Source organism: Glycine soja, chromosome 10 (assembly GCF_004193775.1).
Source record: "Glycine soja cultivar W05 chromosome 10, ASM419377v2, whole genome shotgun sequence".
NCBI classification, from domain to species: Eukaryota; Viridiplantae; Streptophyta; class Magnoliopsida; order Fabales; family Fabaceae; genus Glycine; species Glycine soja.
Genome location: NC_041011.1, coordinates 46,769,158 through 46,783,741, shown reverse-complemented (window position 1 = coordinate 46,783,741; position 14,584 = coordinate 46,769,158). Strand labels below are relative to the sequence as shown.

General features: G+C 30.7%; 1 protein-coding gene across 5 annotated transcripts; it reads right to left on the bottom strand.

The window, feature by feature from the left end:
• Positions 1–770: 770 nt before the first annotated feature.
• Positions 771–14,160, bottom strand: LOC114372034 (type IV inositol polyphosphate 5-phosphatase 3-like). Of its 5 annotated transcripts, none has more exons than XM_028329415.1 (13): positions 14,040–14,160; positions 13,802–13,925; positions 7,034–7,124; positions 6,754–6,874; positions 6,466–6,528; positions 6,259–6,331; positions 6,019–6,123; positions 4,981–5,833; positions 4,298–4,482; positions 3,226–3,334; positions 2,351–2,490; positions 1,404–1,600; positions 771–1,211 (listed from the first exon to the last, which is right to left on the bottom strand). In XM_028329415.1, exons 3-13 carry the CDS (start codon positions 7,061–7,063, stop codon positions 1,192–1,194), a joined length of 1,896 nt encoding a protein of 631 aa, XP_028185216.1. In that variant the 5' UTR covers positions 7,064–7,124; positions 13,802–13,925; positions 14,040–14,160; the 3' UTR covers positions 771–1,191. The 5 variants fall into 5 exon arrangements, with proteins under 5 accessions (XP_028185216.1, XP_028185219.1, XP_028185217.1 ...); XM_028329418.1 differs by having other exon boundaries at positions 13,802–13,914; positions 14,048–14,156; XM_028329416.1 differs by having other exon boundaries at positions 14,048–14,149.
• Between the last annotated feature and the right edge of the window lie 424 nt (positions 14,161–14,584).

Genomic DNA, 14,584 nt, shown 5'->3' with positions numbered 1-14,584 from the left:
CGTCCCATGATTCCAACTAATGAACAAACCCAGCAAAATCATATCGTGTAAGCAAGTTTTGTGGCCAGCTATTTGCCAGTATTGTTATTCTTTAATTATTTTCCAGGATTTGCACCAAATACTAGTTCTTCCTTCAATCATTATTTTTTATTCAAAGCAAGGATGATGCAAACCGTAGAATAATGGGTTTTGTAGATTCAAAGGTATTTAATTTGGCAGTGCATGTAAAGCAACCAAATTAAAAATGGTGCTAATTAACCGAGTTCTATAGCATGATGAAGTGGGGACTGGGTGACACTTTCATTGGCTACCTCAAGCCTATGAGGTCGTGAGAGCTACTTTTGTTGCAGAATTCCTCACAAGCGTTGAAACATGAAATTGCTTTCCCAAAGACAAAGTATGTCTGCACCTAGTAAGTGGGAAACCAATCTCCATACGATTAGGCACTGAAGTGGGACTCCTCCCAATCATGCATGTTTTATGATATTTTTGGTGGTTTGATAAAAATGGCGGGTTATTATTGTGTGAATTGTATTAGGTAGGAGCTGGATGCTGTTAGTTTATTGTTATTATCTGATAGAGTGTTCTTTGTAACTTTGGCATGGTTTGGTCATTCCTTGTGGACAAACTATTACTTGTGTTTAATAAGTTTGGTTTGCATCATAAAAAAATGTGTGCATTCTATAAATAGTCATACTACTACAAGGCAACAAACAGATGATGAATATTTACAGGAATTTTTTTAAGATAATAAAGAAGAAACAAATGTAAAAGCTGAAAAATCCATATTTCAGACCAACCATTGGTCTCTTGGACATATTTGCCTTCTATTAACTTTTATAAGCATGGACAAAGCTTCCCACTAAAGGTCTTACATACAATGCAAATTACACTGCAGCAATACATAAATACACACGATATCCAAATCTTTTTTTAATTAATATAATGGCTGTAATGAGGTTTAAACTTAAAAACTTTATGCAACCTAATCCAAACTCTCACGGCTAGTAATGAGTTGGATATATCCAATTTATCGACAAGCTTTACATCTTATTCATCACATACTATACAAAAATCATACAACTATTTCCTCTAAAAGATTATGCAAAAATAAAATTATAATGAAAATGAAAATTCCAAGATGAAGTTGCAATAGCTATAATTATTGTTCCTTCAAATACTATAAATACTTCAGAATTCATACAGTGTCCCTGCACCAGAAAATAGAGATTATGAAAATATGTCAGGAGTATTAGATGTTCAATATATTCAGGTTAATAGACAAGAAGCCTAGACAAAAAATAGTAGTTGTAATCCCATAGTACATTAAAATTTCAGTCAAGCAAGATATACTAATTTATGTAAAGCAACTTGTCCAGATTATTTGGCTAAATTAAAGCTACCTAAAGTTGCCATGACTTCTTCATTTTCAATCTCTGCATCAGTAAAAGTCAGGGCTTTCTGCAACTTCCTTGGAGAAAACACCTCAACCTCAGCCATGTATGTGGCAGTCACTGGTCTGTGGTCTGAAAACCTGAGTTCAGTCCTTCCATATCTTAGTAATCTCATTCCCATGCCATAGGAGAGAATACGATCGCACCTGAAAGGTAATTGCAAATTTTATAAAGAAAAATCATTTATAAAAGAAGGATTTTGCCAAAAAGTGTGGTAAAGATATTGGTTAAGGAATCAATATATAAAAAGTTTTTATTGCCAAGTTGTATTGAAATCATGTAGGAGTGCATAGCTACATTTTCTAGTAAAAACTTTCAACTTTTGATTCCTTAAATAGTACCCTTAAGACTTTAGTTAACATTTTCTTACTTAAAAAACCATGTGTTAAATGACTTTTGTGTTTTCAATATAATAAATCCTTTCATTTCTAATAAAAAATTTCACCTATGATTCCTTATCCTTAGCATTTGCCTATTAAAAAGGACAATGTTAAGGAATCAAAAGTGGAAAGTTTATTTATTTAAGTGTACTCTCCTGTGATTTTCAATGCAACCCCAACATAATCTTTGATAAAAAAAAAAATATATTTATTAATTTCTTAACCAATATCCTTAGGATAACAGGACCCATAAAAAAATCATGTACTAGTCACAAACACCTCTGGTTCTCACACCATTAAAATTCTTGATATTTTGGGGTGTGTATTCAAGACATAAAGTATAATCACACAACACAAGGACACAGAATTATTAATACTTGATTTTCCTCAGAAAAAAAATCAGTTTAGAAATATGAGAAAGCAATGATAGTTCACTTAGATAATAGAAAATAAATATATAAACCCAGACTAGCAAATGTTGAAGCAGAATCTGAGTTCAAACAAACTCAAGCATACCATGAAGGTGTGCGCCTCCCAACCTTTGGGTCCTCTCCATAGTATTTATCTGAATTATTCTCATACTTATACGTTGGTGGAAAATTTAACTTGCCTTCTGACCATCCACCAAACACACCTTTCTCGAGCTCTTTTGAAAGCTGTCATAATAAGATATCAATAAGCTAAACAGCCACTACTTAGTTCTTTTTTTCCATGCTGGTACGTTCAACATTTTTTAATCCATAAATGGTACCAAAAATATTAAAAAAAAAAAATAAAGGCATCGACTTTAGAGCTATTTATCTACCTTGGTCCTATTAGGAAGCGTTAAGAATGCTATAAATAATAGTTCCACTATCAAATTTTGGTTACTAACAGACAAATGTTCTCTTTAAGGCAAAGGATGTTATTGTTAAGTTAACACTTGAAAAGAGATGATTTAAAATTAAGACCAAAGTTTAAAACTAAAAAGACAAGTACAAGTACGACAAGTACAAATTCAGATCCTCAAATTTGAAAGAAAAAAAAAATTATTACAAAACTACAGTTACCACATGTATCACGGAAAAATTGTCAAACAAAACAGTAGGATAAAATCACCAACATAACTATCGAGAAAATTTTATAAAAATCTGGTAACAAATATTTTAAACAGTAGTTTGAAAATAAAAATAATATAGATTTTTTGGAAAACTTGTCATACATTCTTTATTTCATCCTCTTCTATCAATACAATTCCTTGCTTTTGAAAAAGACAACTAGATTTGCCACTATGATAAACTGAAATCAAATTCTTCACCAACTTGTGTGGCTATTTTGTTTTGGACCATATAATTGTTATGCAGGGGCCGATTCTTATGTAGTACACATCTTAAGAGTATCTATACAATTACCTGGTCTTTCTCAATCAATTTGGACCATTGTTTTTTTGAGATAAAATCTCTTGTTTTCTCATATGACAAGTTGATACGATAATTCAGATCACCCAACCAAATTATTCTCCTGCAAATAAATTGGAACTGATTAAGTGATTATTATAGTTCTTTTAGACAGAACTTGTAAATACAGAGTTAAAGCAACCAGCCAACCAGACATAAAAGGAATTATCATCATGAAAGCAATCGCACCGAAAAGTTTGATAAAATCATCCTTTTGACAATCCATTGACTAAACACCAAAAAGAAAAATAACTTCTCAGCCAAATAAATGAACAATTACCATCTTATGCAAAATACCCTAGTATCAAAACTTTTCCCTTGTATATGCAAAGAGACTGTTTTCAGATTCGAGTCCATGACCAGCCAGTCACCATGGCTTGCCCTCAATTTCCATCTATGCAAAAACTAGACAAAATAGAATATTCAAAAGACCAAACTAACATATGCAAACCCAATAGGGCTAGCTTAGTGACAAAGGGTTTGAGTAGTTCACATAAGTTCTAGGTTCGAACCTCGTTGCCATTGTAACAAAAAAAAAACACTACTAAATGCCGGATGAATTTGTAATTTTTTAAGTACCTTCATTTAAATAGAAATTTCTCGCTTACATAAATAAGACAATAAGATCAAATCAAAGCAAAGCTGCAAGAATTTAAGTCCGGAAGTAAACTGTTTTTCATCAAATATAAATTATATCAAAACCATTTCGTAACCAGGCACTTGCCTAGGCTGTAGACTAGTGCCTTAGAGGATTATCCGCCTTGTCCCTCAGAAGAAACATTTTTTGGCTACTTACACTGCCTGTTTTTCCAATGGATATCAATTCACAAAGTTCAATTATAGTCAGGCTTACTAAACTACCACAACAAAGAAACGTTTCTTTTTAATGCAGAGAATGGATATGCAAAATATACACACAGAATAAATTTATTGGCACCATTTTTTTATTGACACTTATAATCAATAAGCAATGTACCATTTGCTTAGAACATTTTAGTTTATCTTTGTATGTAAAACATGCACTCACTCATGATCAAGGATGTTTCTGGGAACTCCAATATCCGCAAGAGAATAAAAATGAGTTCGTTGATGTATTTCACGCACATCAGCATTTCTTTTATGTTCATCTCCCTCCTTTTCACCTGCCGTAAGATGGGTACATATGAAACAAAAGAGTGTCTGGTATATAGACATGCTGATAGATATTGATCCCTGAAAAAAAAAAGAGTTTCTCATTATCTCTGATAAGTACATTAACATTGATCAGATGTCAAGATCACCCAATAACAATAAAATCACCTTGAACAAAATGAAGACCAATATAATCATCACAAGAAGTTATGTTAAAAGTTAAAATTAACTGGTGGATTAACTTCTTTTTTCTAATACTAATGCTCCTAGCTTAGTGTTATCATTGAATGAGATAATCAGTACTGAAAGTGTCATCATTGCATGGTGAGCAAACCATATATCAATACTATACAAAATATTAGTTTGTGTGGCACCACCAAACAAACCAACTGTATTCCAAGTCCACAATAGATAGCAGAAAATAAATAAGAACCTATTTGATAAGCGAGTAATGCAGAAAACTATATATAACAAAAGGAAAAAGATTATGTTAATGATAATGTACTGAGTAGGGAGCAAATGCTACAAACTCAAGCAGTAAAGAAAAAAAATGAATATTCTAAAGAAAAGGATAAAGACCTTGTTACCAATATAGCCCATAACACCAACCCCAACAGTTGACACCTTCAAATTCTGAATATGTTTACGCAAGCTACGACGAACCCATATGGTGATGAAAATCCCAACCATCTGTTTGCTCACTATCCTTACATATGATGATCTTCTTTTCCGCTTCATTAAAGCTTCAAGGTCAATTTCAGCAAGCAAACCTATGTCATCTATGGTTTTTTTGAAGGTCTGACATGTTCTGAAAGACTTTGATGCTGAAAAGGATCTGACAGATTTAAAAGAAGTTGGTCTATCCAATGGTCCCTGAGATAGCAGATGTAGTGGTGGCTCTGGCCAGCTCAATCCAATCCTATCAGAACTACTAATCATTCTGGATAGCTTACTGGCCTGTTGAGAAGATGATGTTTCTGTTTTTTTGGGCAAATTTTCGTCACGGAAACAATTCAGCCTACTCAACCTCTTTCCATCAGAAAACTGTCTCTTTAAATCATTGCCTATTGGTTCTTCTGTGTTGGCAATATCAGCAGCATCTGAAGCCTGAAAATTAGTATTCGAGGCTTCTTCATATGTGGTTGGTTTATCTGCACCTCCATCATAAACATTGTGTTCTTCATCCAACGGATGGACTTCCTCACCAATATCACCATCACTTTCAAGTAATATTTCTTCTTCTATGTCTGGCGCATCATCTGATGGCTTAAATTTTGATGGTGATGGGGGATCGCTGAAGGATTTCATCTTTGGTGCTTTTGGTCTAACTCTATTCAGTGTATCTCGAATAATGTTTTCCCATTTCGGTACCGGCCGAGTGTCTTCAGCACCAAAAATGTTACCAGGATTTAATGGTACAATCTCCTGAAGACTGCAGCATTGTAATACTATGTTCTAGTCAAACAAGGGGACAAATATCCAAATGCATGAAGAGAAAACTGATTATATAAAGAAAATATATTAAAAGCAACAGCAAAATGACATTGTATTTAGGTGTATATTCAAAATAGTTAGAAACAGAAAATAAAATAAACTTTTGATAAGGGAACAACTTACCCAAGAACATAGATATCAGCTGGCTCGTTAATGCCTAACCAATCATCAATATCTAGGTCATCAGATGGAAGCTTTCCTCCAACATTCCATGTTCCAACACAAACTCTAAGACAAATATTCACCAGAATCCAGATATGAGAGGCTTGAGCAATACCATCAAATGAACTATGCTTTATACTCTTTCAAATCATCACAATTAGAGTCTTCTCTTGCTAAATAATCACAAGAGTAGTGCCTCACCTTAGTTCCTTTTTGTTTATATACTGAGACCTAGAAGTTAATGACTTTTGCCTCCTTAACCTTGGAAGAAATTCTGCAGTTCATTAGAAATTGAGAGGGTGTGATAAAGACAATTAAGAAGAGTAACATACTAATCTTTGCGATTCTCAGATTAGAAAAAAATTCAGAAACTATAATTTCGTATATGAGAAGGAAAAAAATAATGACCATTTGACTCAATTGGAGCTTGTTCCTCTCTGCTGTCCCCAAACCGTGTCCGTTTTCCCAACTCTGCATATTCAAATTGAGACAGATCACAGAAACCAAACTGAAAAGGAGTTGTAGAGTCTCAATTCTAAATTTTCATATCATTTTTGGCACTAACCATAATGCTCAATTTCCATATTCTAATAAAATTCAACAACATGCTGGGATCAATTTTTCCAATCTTCAAATGAACACACACAAACACACTCATAACAATAGAAATTTAGAAACATCATTGTAAACACTCACCTTCATTATCTGAGTCACTTTCAGGGTCATCCTCATTATCATCATCAGGGTCAGCGGTGTAATCAGGCTCGTTACTAGCCATGTTAAGCCATTTGCGCATAACCACTCTTGCCCAAAAGAGCTGCATGCAACACCAAACCAAAAAAGCACATCCAACTCTAAGCCCAAGTCCTTTTCACTGTGCCTCAGTTTCAAAAGATCAACAAACCCAAAACACCAACTCTCACAGGCATGCAGAAAGAAGCCATGCACAAGCTCATGGTAGAGAGAGAAACAGTACCTGTTGGTTGTTTGCTGACCCTTGCTTCATCACTGTTCAAAATGACTATAATTGGACAAAGCAGAAGACAGTAGCAGAACTGAAGTAGTGCCTAGAAAAAAGATAAAGAACAGTGTGAGAGGGAACAAAAGCACATCCAAACAGTTGTCAACGTTGTCAAATTGTTATGAAGTGGAAACAATGGGTACTTGAACTTGAAGCAGCAAAACTGGGCTTTTCTTATGATACTTTTTTCTTTGGCTATTAACTATGGTCTATAGTAGTAATAACGGGGCATTTTGATAATTTGTTGGTTTCACATAGAATTCTTCGCATAGTATTTTCAAAATATGATTATTCACACCATTAGATCCAGTTCAGTGGAAAAGACATCATTCGATCGTTATCAAATGGCTTATATTAATCTATATCTTAATATCTTATATTCATACAAATGTAAATTAAGGATATTTCAATTGGACTGCAACGTAACGTGACCAAAGATGGCTAGAGTGGGTCCGTGCCTAAAATCACGGGCCATGACCAAGTTTCCAGTTGGAGGTTGAGCTAATAAATTAGAATAATCGTACTCGCACATGTCAACAGTTCCCAACTGTTAAACACGTGGCATACCATGGGGAGAAATCTTCAAATTTCTTAAAAGCGCTTATGAAAAAACAATATACATGACAAGCCAATTAAGTTATTAAATTAGGTGCCAGACATTAAATTTTATTAATCATTCCATAGTAGTACAAAATTAACAAATTAAACTTGAATTCTTATTTTATTGAAAAAATACTTAAGTTTCCTCCGGTGAGACTTGATTGAAAAGTTTTAAATATGATTTATACATGATCTTCAAGTGAAGTCAATAATTTTTTTTTTAAAAAAAAAAAGACAGACAGACAGAGAAAAACTAATGTTTATGAGAGTATATCAAACTCCCAATACCTTGATTGGAACTAATTTAATTCTTATTTTATTGACTAATTAAACTTGAATTCTTATTTTAGTGAAAAAATATTTAAGTTTCTTGCGGTGAGATTAAGAAGTTTTAAATATATATTGCTCTAAGGTGACCCTCAAGTGAAGTCAAGGAAGATTTTTTTTTTTTTAAAAAAAAAAGAAGATTAATGTTTTTGAGGGTGGATCAAACTCCTAATACCTTGATTGGCACTAATCACCACCCTTGATCCACAGGATCTCAGGTAGTATTGACACTTATTGATTTAGTTAAATTAAGTTACTGTAATAGAGCACCTCCTTGCCTAAAACTAGATTAATTTCTTCTGCGCACTCATGACTCAACATATATGGATTAATCAGTAGACCGCGTGAAAAGCAACAACCCAATTAATGGGTCAGTCTATGGTATAAGGGAAAATTAGTGTTGCATTCTTTTACAACCTAATTGGTTGAACAATCAACTAATGAAATGACAAAAAAGAGAACTCATCATGAGATGAAATGAACCTACGACTAGAAGAAATAATTGAATCACATCACATTTATCACGTGTAACAAAACAACCAACCACCAGTTGGGGGAAAAGAAGATTGTGGAATGTCTCAGAAATGATTGAGTTATTATTATATATTAAACCTCGAAGAAAAAGTAAACCAGAAAAGCGACTAAAATGAAAAGGAAAAAAAAACGATTTTTTTTGTTTTTCAAGTTTGGGATGAGTGGAAGTGTATAAAATAAGAATCACGCTGCAATGCCCATTTTTTCAAAGAGAAGTGATGAGGTTGTGTGAAAAAATAACATTCGCATAAACATCCATTCATTAATTCTCTTTAATTATCATTTGTGTTTACAAATGGGCATGATTATCATTTTGATCAATAGCCATATTATATGCATAATTTCGTATATAACTAGTTTGGTACCTCATTAATAGTGTTTATGAATGCATCTAAATTATACCAGAGACACTGACAAGATTACAACTCCGGGTATAATCGTAACCCTCAACTTTATGTAATAACTTTCTTCGTTAATAGTACAATTATTTATATACACAGCGCATCATAGTTTGGTTTGAGTAAATATATGGACACCGACGAGTTTTCTTGTGTGTGTGATTATATTGGCTTATAAGGTAAGAGATATAAAGAAAATCTCACATTCCATGTTTTGAACAATAAGGACCTCAAACTACAGGACCGACAAGTTATGGTTTGAAGATCAGAAAATTTTAACATCAATTTAGTTTTATTTTTTAAAAAAAATTCCTGTTTTAAGTATTTGGTAATAGTTCTCATTTTCAATTTTATAGGATTGTGAAAACATGCATGTTTACTTTGAGAATTTATTTTATTTTTTAAGAATTCAAAATATTGAATGAACTTATTTTTCTTAACCTGCTAGTAAATGAATAAAGTCATCTTGATCCCAAATTAGACAAAACATTTTTTTTATTTAAGTCCTCTAAAAAATATATATTTCCTTAATTTAAAGTATATAAAACTTATAAAGTATTTTTTTGTTTATAATTATACATTGAATTCTTATATATTGACAATATTAAATATGTTTTTTTCTTTCGTATATTATATATTTCTTCACTTTAAAGGAAACAAATTCTTTTTATTAAATTTCACTTTTGTAATTTTTTTTATCAAGTACTTTGAGCATAATTGTTATGAAATATTTAATACACGTTCTAAAATATTTAATTATTTTGAAAATATTAAATTATTTTTCATTAATTTTTTTAATAAATATTATTTTTTATTCCTAGTGTTTTAATTAAGACCCTGATTAGTATTTTTTTCATCATTGATACACTAATTATATGAAAAAGATTTTATTTACAATAGTACTATAACAGTATAACTTATAAAATTCATGGTGTCGCAAATTAAGACGCAATGACTTACCTATGTTTGGATTCTTGAAAATAAAAGGGAAAGCAATAGAAAAGAGAAAATAGGATAAAAATAGTAATTTAAATTTATTTAAATAAAATTTTAATTATTATAAAGTATTTTTGTACAATTTATTTATTTCTGCTTTCAATCATCAAAATAAAAGAAAAAATCTTATTTCTATTTATTTAAATGACATTTTTTTATTACTATCCTTCCCATTTTCTTTCTTTTTAAAGTAATATGCATAATGTATAATACATAATATGAAGCACACATGACACAACGATGCAAGTCATGAAGAATGAGTGAATCACCGGCAAAGGAAGCGAGTTCCAGACATGAAAACAAGCACGCACATGCATGTCACATTGACTTAGACATGTCCTAATTCCTAAACCCACAATCATATATATTCATATAGCCACGAAGCCATTGATTCCTAAAAAAAATTGGGCAAAAGCCTCCATTTATATACAACAAAACTGAGCAAATCTGGTTTGAGGAAAAAGTGACTGTTTGTCGTGACTTTTTTTTTTAAATAATGATCGTGCCTTTTTCTTTATCGTGAAAGACAAATGCTATTCCTCACATATGTATTTAGTTTTCATAATAATAACAATGATGATGTATGTATAAAACTTTGAGGTTGGTAATTGTGTAATCAAATTTGAAATTTATACTTACACCAAAAAGATTGAAATTTATACATATGCATATGCATGTAATCACATGTGGGATTTTATATCAAAATGATGTAATTTTTTTCCAAAAATTACCAAAATTGGTCGATTCAAAAAAAATTTGAAAATGGATAAATCGTCTATTAAAAGACGATTTCAACATGAAAAAGTTATGTTTTCATAGGTGTTTTTTATTTTTTTTATTTTTTTAAAATTGTGATGATTAAAAAATTATCACAAATTACTTCTTAACCCTCATAAATAAACATTTGTCTGTTTATGTAGTAAAACAATGTGATAGTTTTAGAAGTAATTTGTGATTATTTTTTAACTGCTACAATTTTATATATAAAAAAACAAACTAAATAAGTAATATTGTCTTTACAGGCACATTTTTTCATGAAATCATCCTTTTATAAGGACAATTTATCCATTTTTGTGATTTTTAAAAAACCTATCCATTTTAATAATTTATGAACAAAAATTATATCATTTTGATACAAAAGCCCCACATACAAGGTAGAGTGTTTGTAAATATCTGTATCTAATATTATTGATAGATTTTGTGGTATCGATCCAAACCCAGTGTCATTATATCATCACAATAATAATAATAATGGTGTCCAAGCCTAGCTAGTAAGTTTTTAAAAAATTTAATTGGACATGTTAAAGCAACTGTAAGACTAATTTTTTAATCAAAATTGACCAACCTTCTCCAAATTAATAACGAGACTAACATTCAAATTCCTAAATGTATTAAAATGAGCATAAAAAAGTATGTAATTATCCATAATTACGGGTTAGTACGAACAACTGAACAAGGATAGTTGTCAGCATTATCAAGATGAAGTAACATCACTGATTTGGTCTGCCATGATATTGATAAAGATACAGGCATTATAACGACTGATTTATGCCCACGCAAGAAATTCATAAAGATATAATTTTTTTTGGCTTTGTTATCCTTATGAATTGCTTTTAAAATTGTCATATTTTTTTGGTAATTTTTAAAATTGTCATATTAACTTAGCCTTTGAAAAAAAATATTAACATTATAAATTATACTTTAGGAATATTATGAAATAGTAATTTTATAATTTATAACATCAATTTTATAGTTGTAAAATATAAAAATCGTACTTATAAAATATGACTTACTTTATGTTGATATTTTATTTATAAAATTACACGGATACAATACAATAATTTCAAAAATAAAACATATAGTGGTACGATGAAAAAACCAACTCTCTCTCGCTCTGCTCTCTGGATTACTTTTATTTGAAACCGTATGCAAGCTTTAATTAGGCTTGGTCTGCCATGATCACCTTTATCTTTGATAAAAGGAAGATAAGTACTCAAGTATTTAGAAAGAAATTAAGTTAAATTTAAACCCACTTTTCAAGATGACATCAAAACATATTATTTATCATATTATTCATATACTAAGTCTAAAAATATTAAACGCGAGACGATGTATTGAAAAATACCTGATGTAATTAATTGTATGGTGTGCAGGGTGCGATTTGGGAGGAAATTTCCGCCATAATGGTTTTTGAATAGTTGTTTGTTATTTTGATATGAGTGAGTGACTAAAAGTTGATTAATTCATAAGGACGAAGATTCTTAATTTTATAGTTTTCCTTTGTCTTAGATTCGGTCTCTTGGGCTTTGTTACTAGATCAGATATCTTGAGCCTTGCCTTATTGTCCACCACACATACATATATATATATCATAATAGTAGTCACTAAGTTGGTATGCTTGGATATAAGTGATACTAACTTAAATTGTAGAGTTTCAAGTTAGTTGGTTAGAGATAGGATAAACATAAAATAAAAATAATGCGATCAACTCTTAATTTATGAATTATTTTTTTTGAATTGAGTTAGACATAAACCATAAGATAATAATTAATATTATAAGAGATACAAGTGTTAAAAAATAATTAATGTTATATATTAAAAAGTTAAAATAATAAGAGTAAATTACACTCATATTCTTTATATTTTTTTTAAATTGCATCCTATATGCTTCTTTTTTTACACCCTATAAAAAATTCCTTAATTATTTATATCACATTACACTTAGACCTCTTTCTTCCTAAATATAGTTTAATAATTTATATTTTTTAATGAAAATTTATGTCTAAAATAGTTCCATCTTCTTCCTCTTGACTCCATAAAAAATATAACACAATTTTCAAGCTAAAAATATTTTAACATTCTTGTTTTTTGTTTACTCTAATTAGATGTGAACTCATCTTGTTAGTACGTATGCGTTAACCTCCTTTCTTTTTTTTCTTTTTAGTTCAATTTTTTTTGTGTATGTTAGATCGTTTGGTTGCTGGATTTTTGTCGGATGTGTTGTCAGTAATGTCTATTGATTGAATATGATCAATTAAGAGTTGCATCTTCTTCAAGTGTCAGCAAAAATGAAGTGAGAGTCAAATATTAAAAGAAAAATTGTAATTGCCTTAAGAAAGATCCATTCATTGAGTCAATTGCTAATTTGTTATTGATTATTCAATAAAGATGTTAGGACAATTTCATCTGGTCATATATTTTAATTAACATTATTTAACAATGTTAACAAAAGAGAGTAAAAATAATATAAAAAAGAGAAAAATATCATATGCAACTTAAAAAAAAAACATAAGATGAGAATGTAATTTACTCAAATAACAATTATTTTGAAATAACTGTTTTTCTTATATACAATATTATAATGGAAGAGAGAGAATAATTTATTTATTTGATTGATGCAAATTGATGACCCGACATTATCGTTTCTCCTTAAATCATTAAAAAAAATGAATATCTATTGCATTTATAATTTTAAAAAAATTTCAAAAATAAAGGAAAATCATAAGATCTTCCCCAGGAGAAAAATTAGATTAAAATAAATTATCTAATCTACTGGGATCAACTTAATAACGGGATTAGGATTGCTTGTATAAAATCTTAAATTCAAATCATACTACCGTAGTTCTAAACCAAAATTTAAAATCATCTTTAGTGTATATATGGGGATCGAGCTATACCCTGGTATTTTTCATGATGAATCATGTTCAAAGAACTAAAGTCATATTCATTAATTGCTATACCGACAGTTAACTCGTATATAAAGCAAAAATGTTCAGATTATAGAGGTGTAAAATAATTAATAGAGAAAAACGAGAAGAATATTAGTATTGATCAAGAAGAAAACGGAGAAAATTAATTAATATCGTACCTCTGAATATGAGATTAATTAGCAGCTAGAACGGCAGTGTACTTTCGTTTTGTGGTGGAAACCCCTGGCATGCAGTGTACTTAATATGCTTCTTCTCTAGACTTCTGCTGTTGCTACACCGTCACTTTCAGGGAAAAGGAGAAAACGAAAAGGGTTACATATATATTGTTGGTTAAGCTAAGATAAGGTGTACTTTTACGTTTTGCTTAAGCTTAATTGAAGAAAATTGCATTGCTACCTATGTACCATATAGTATATGCAGAAAAATGACACCCATGTCGGTCCACTGCTGCTTTTAATTCTTTCCCTCTTCCTTATGTTTCTGTATGTTAGAAAAAAATGTTTCCCTCAATTATTGACTAATGTATACTTATAACGAAGTGGGGAAAGGGTGGAGCATTTCTTTCTTAATTTCTACATCTTGTCTGACCCAACACTGATGGTACACGTGGCCTTGCTTTAATTTCTGTCATACTCATACCCGCGATATGTATGTATGTAAAAAATAATAATTAAGAAAAAACATTATATGTGGTAGCTATACAAGGTGTTGGATGTGGTTCTTCTAAAGAAAAAGGAGGTGTATGTGGTTCTTTCACTAGATCTACAGGTGAAGGTAGAAGATTCAAGAGAGACAGAAAATTTCAACATGCAGGTACAAGCTTAATTTTCGCGTGAAATTTTCGTCTTTTGTTTTGCTATTGTTGGATGGACAAATGATAGTTTGATGCATCATCATAGTCGCTCCTTTCGGATAGTTATTGTCGGCTAACCCTATCGTTT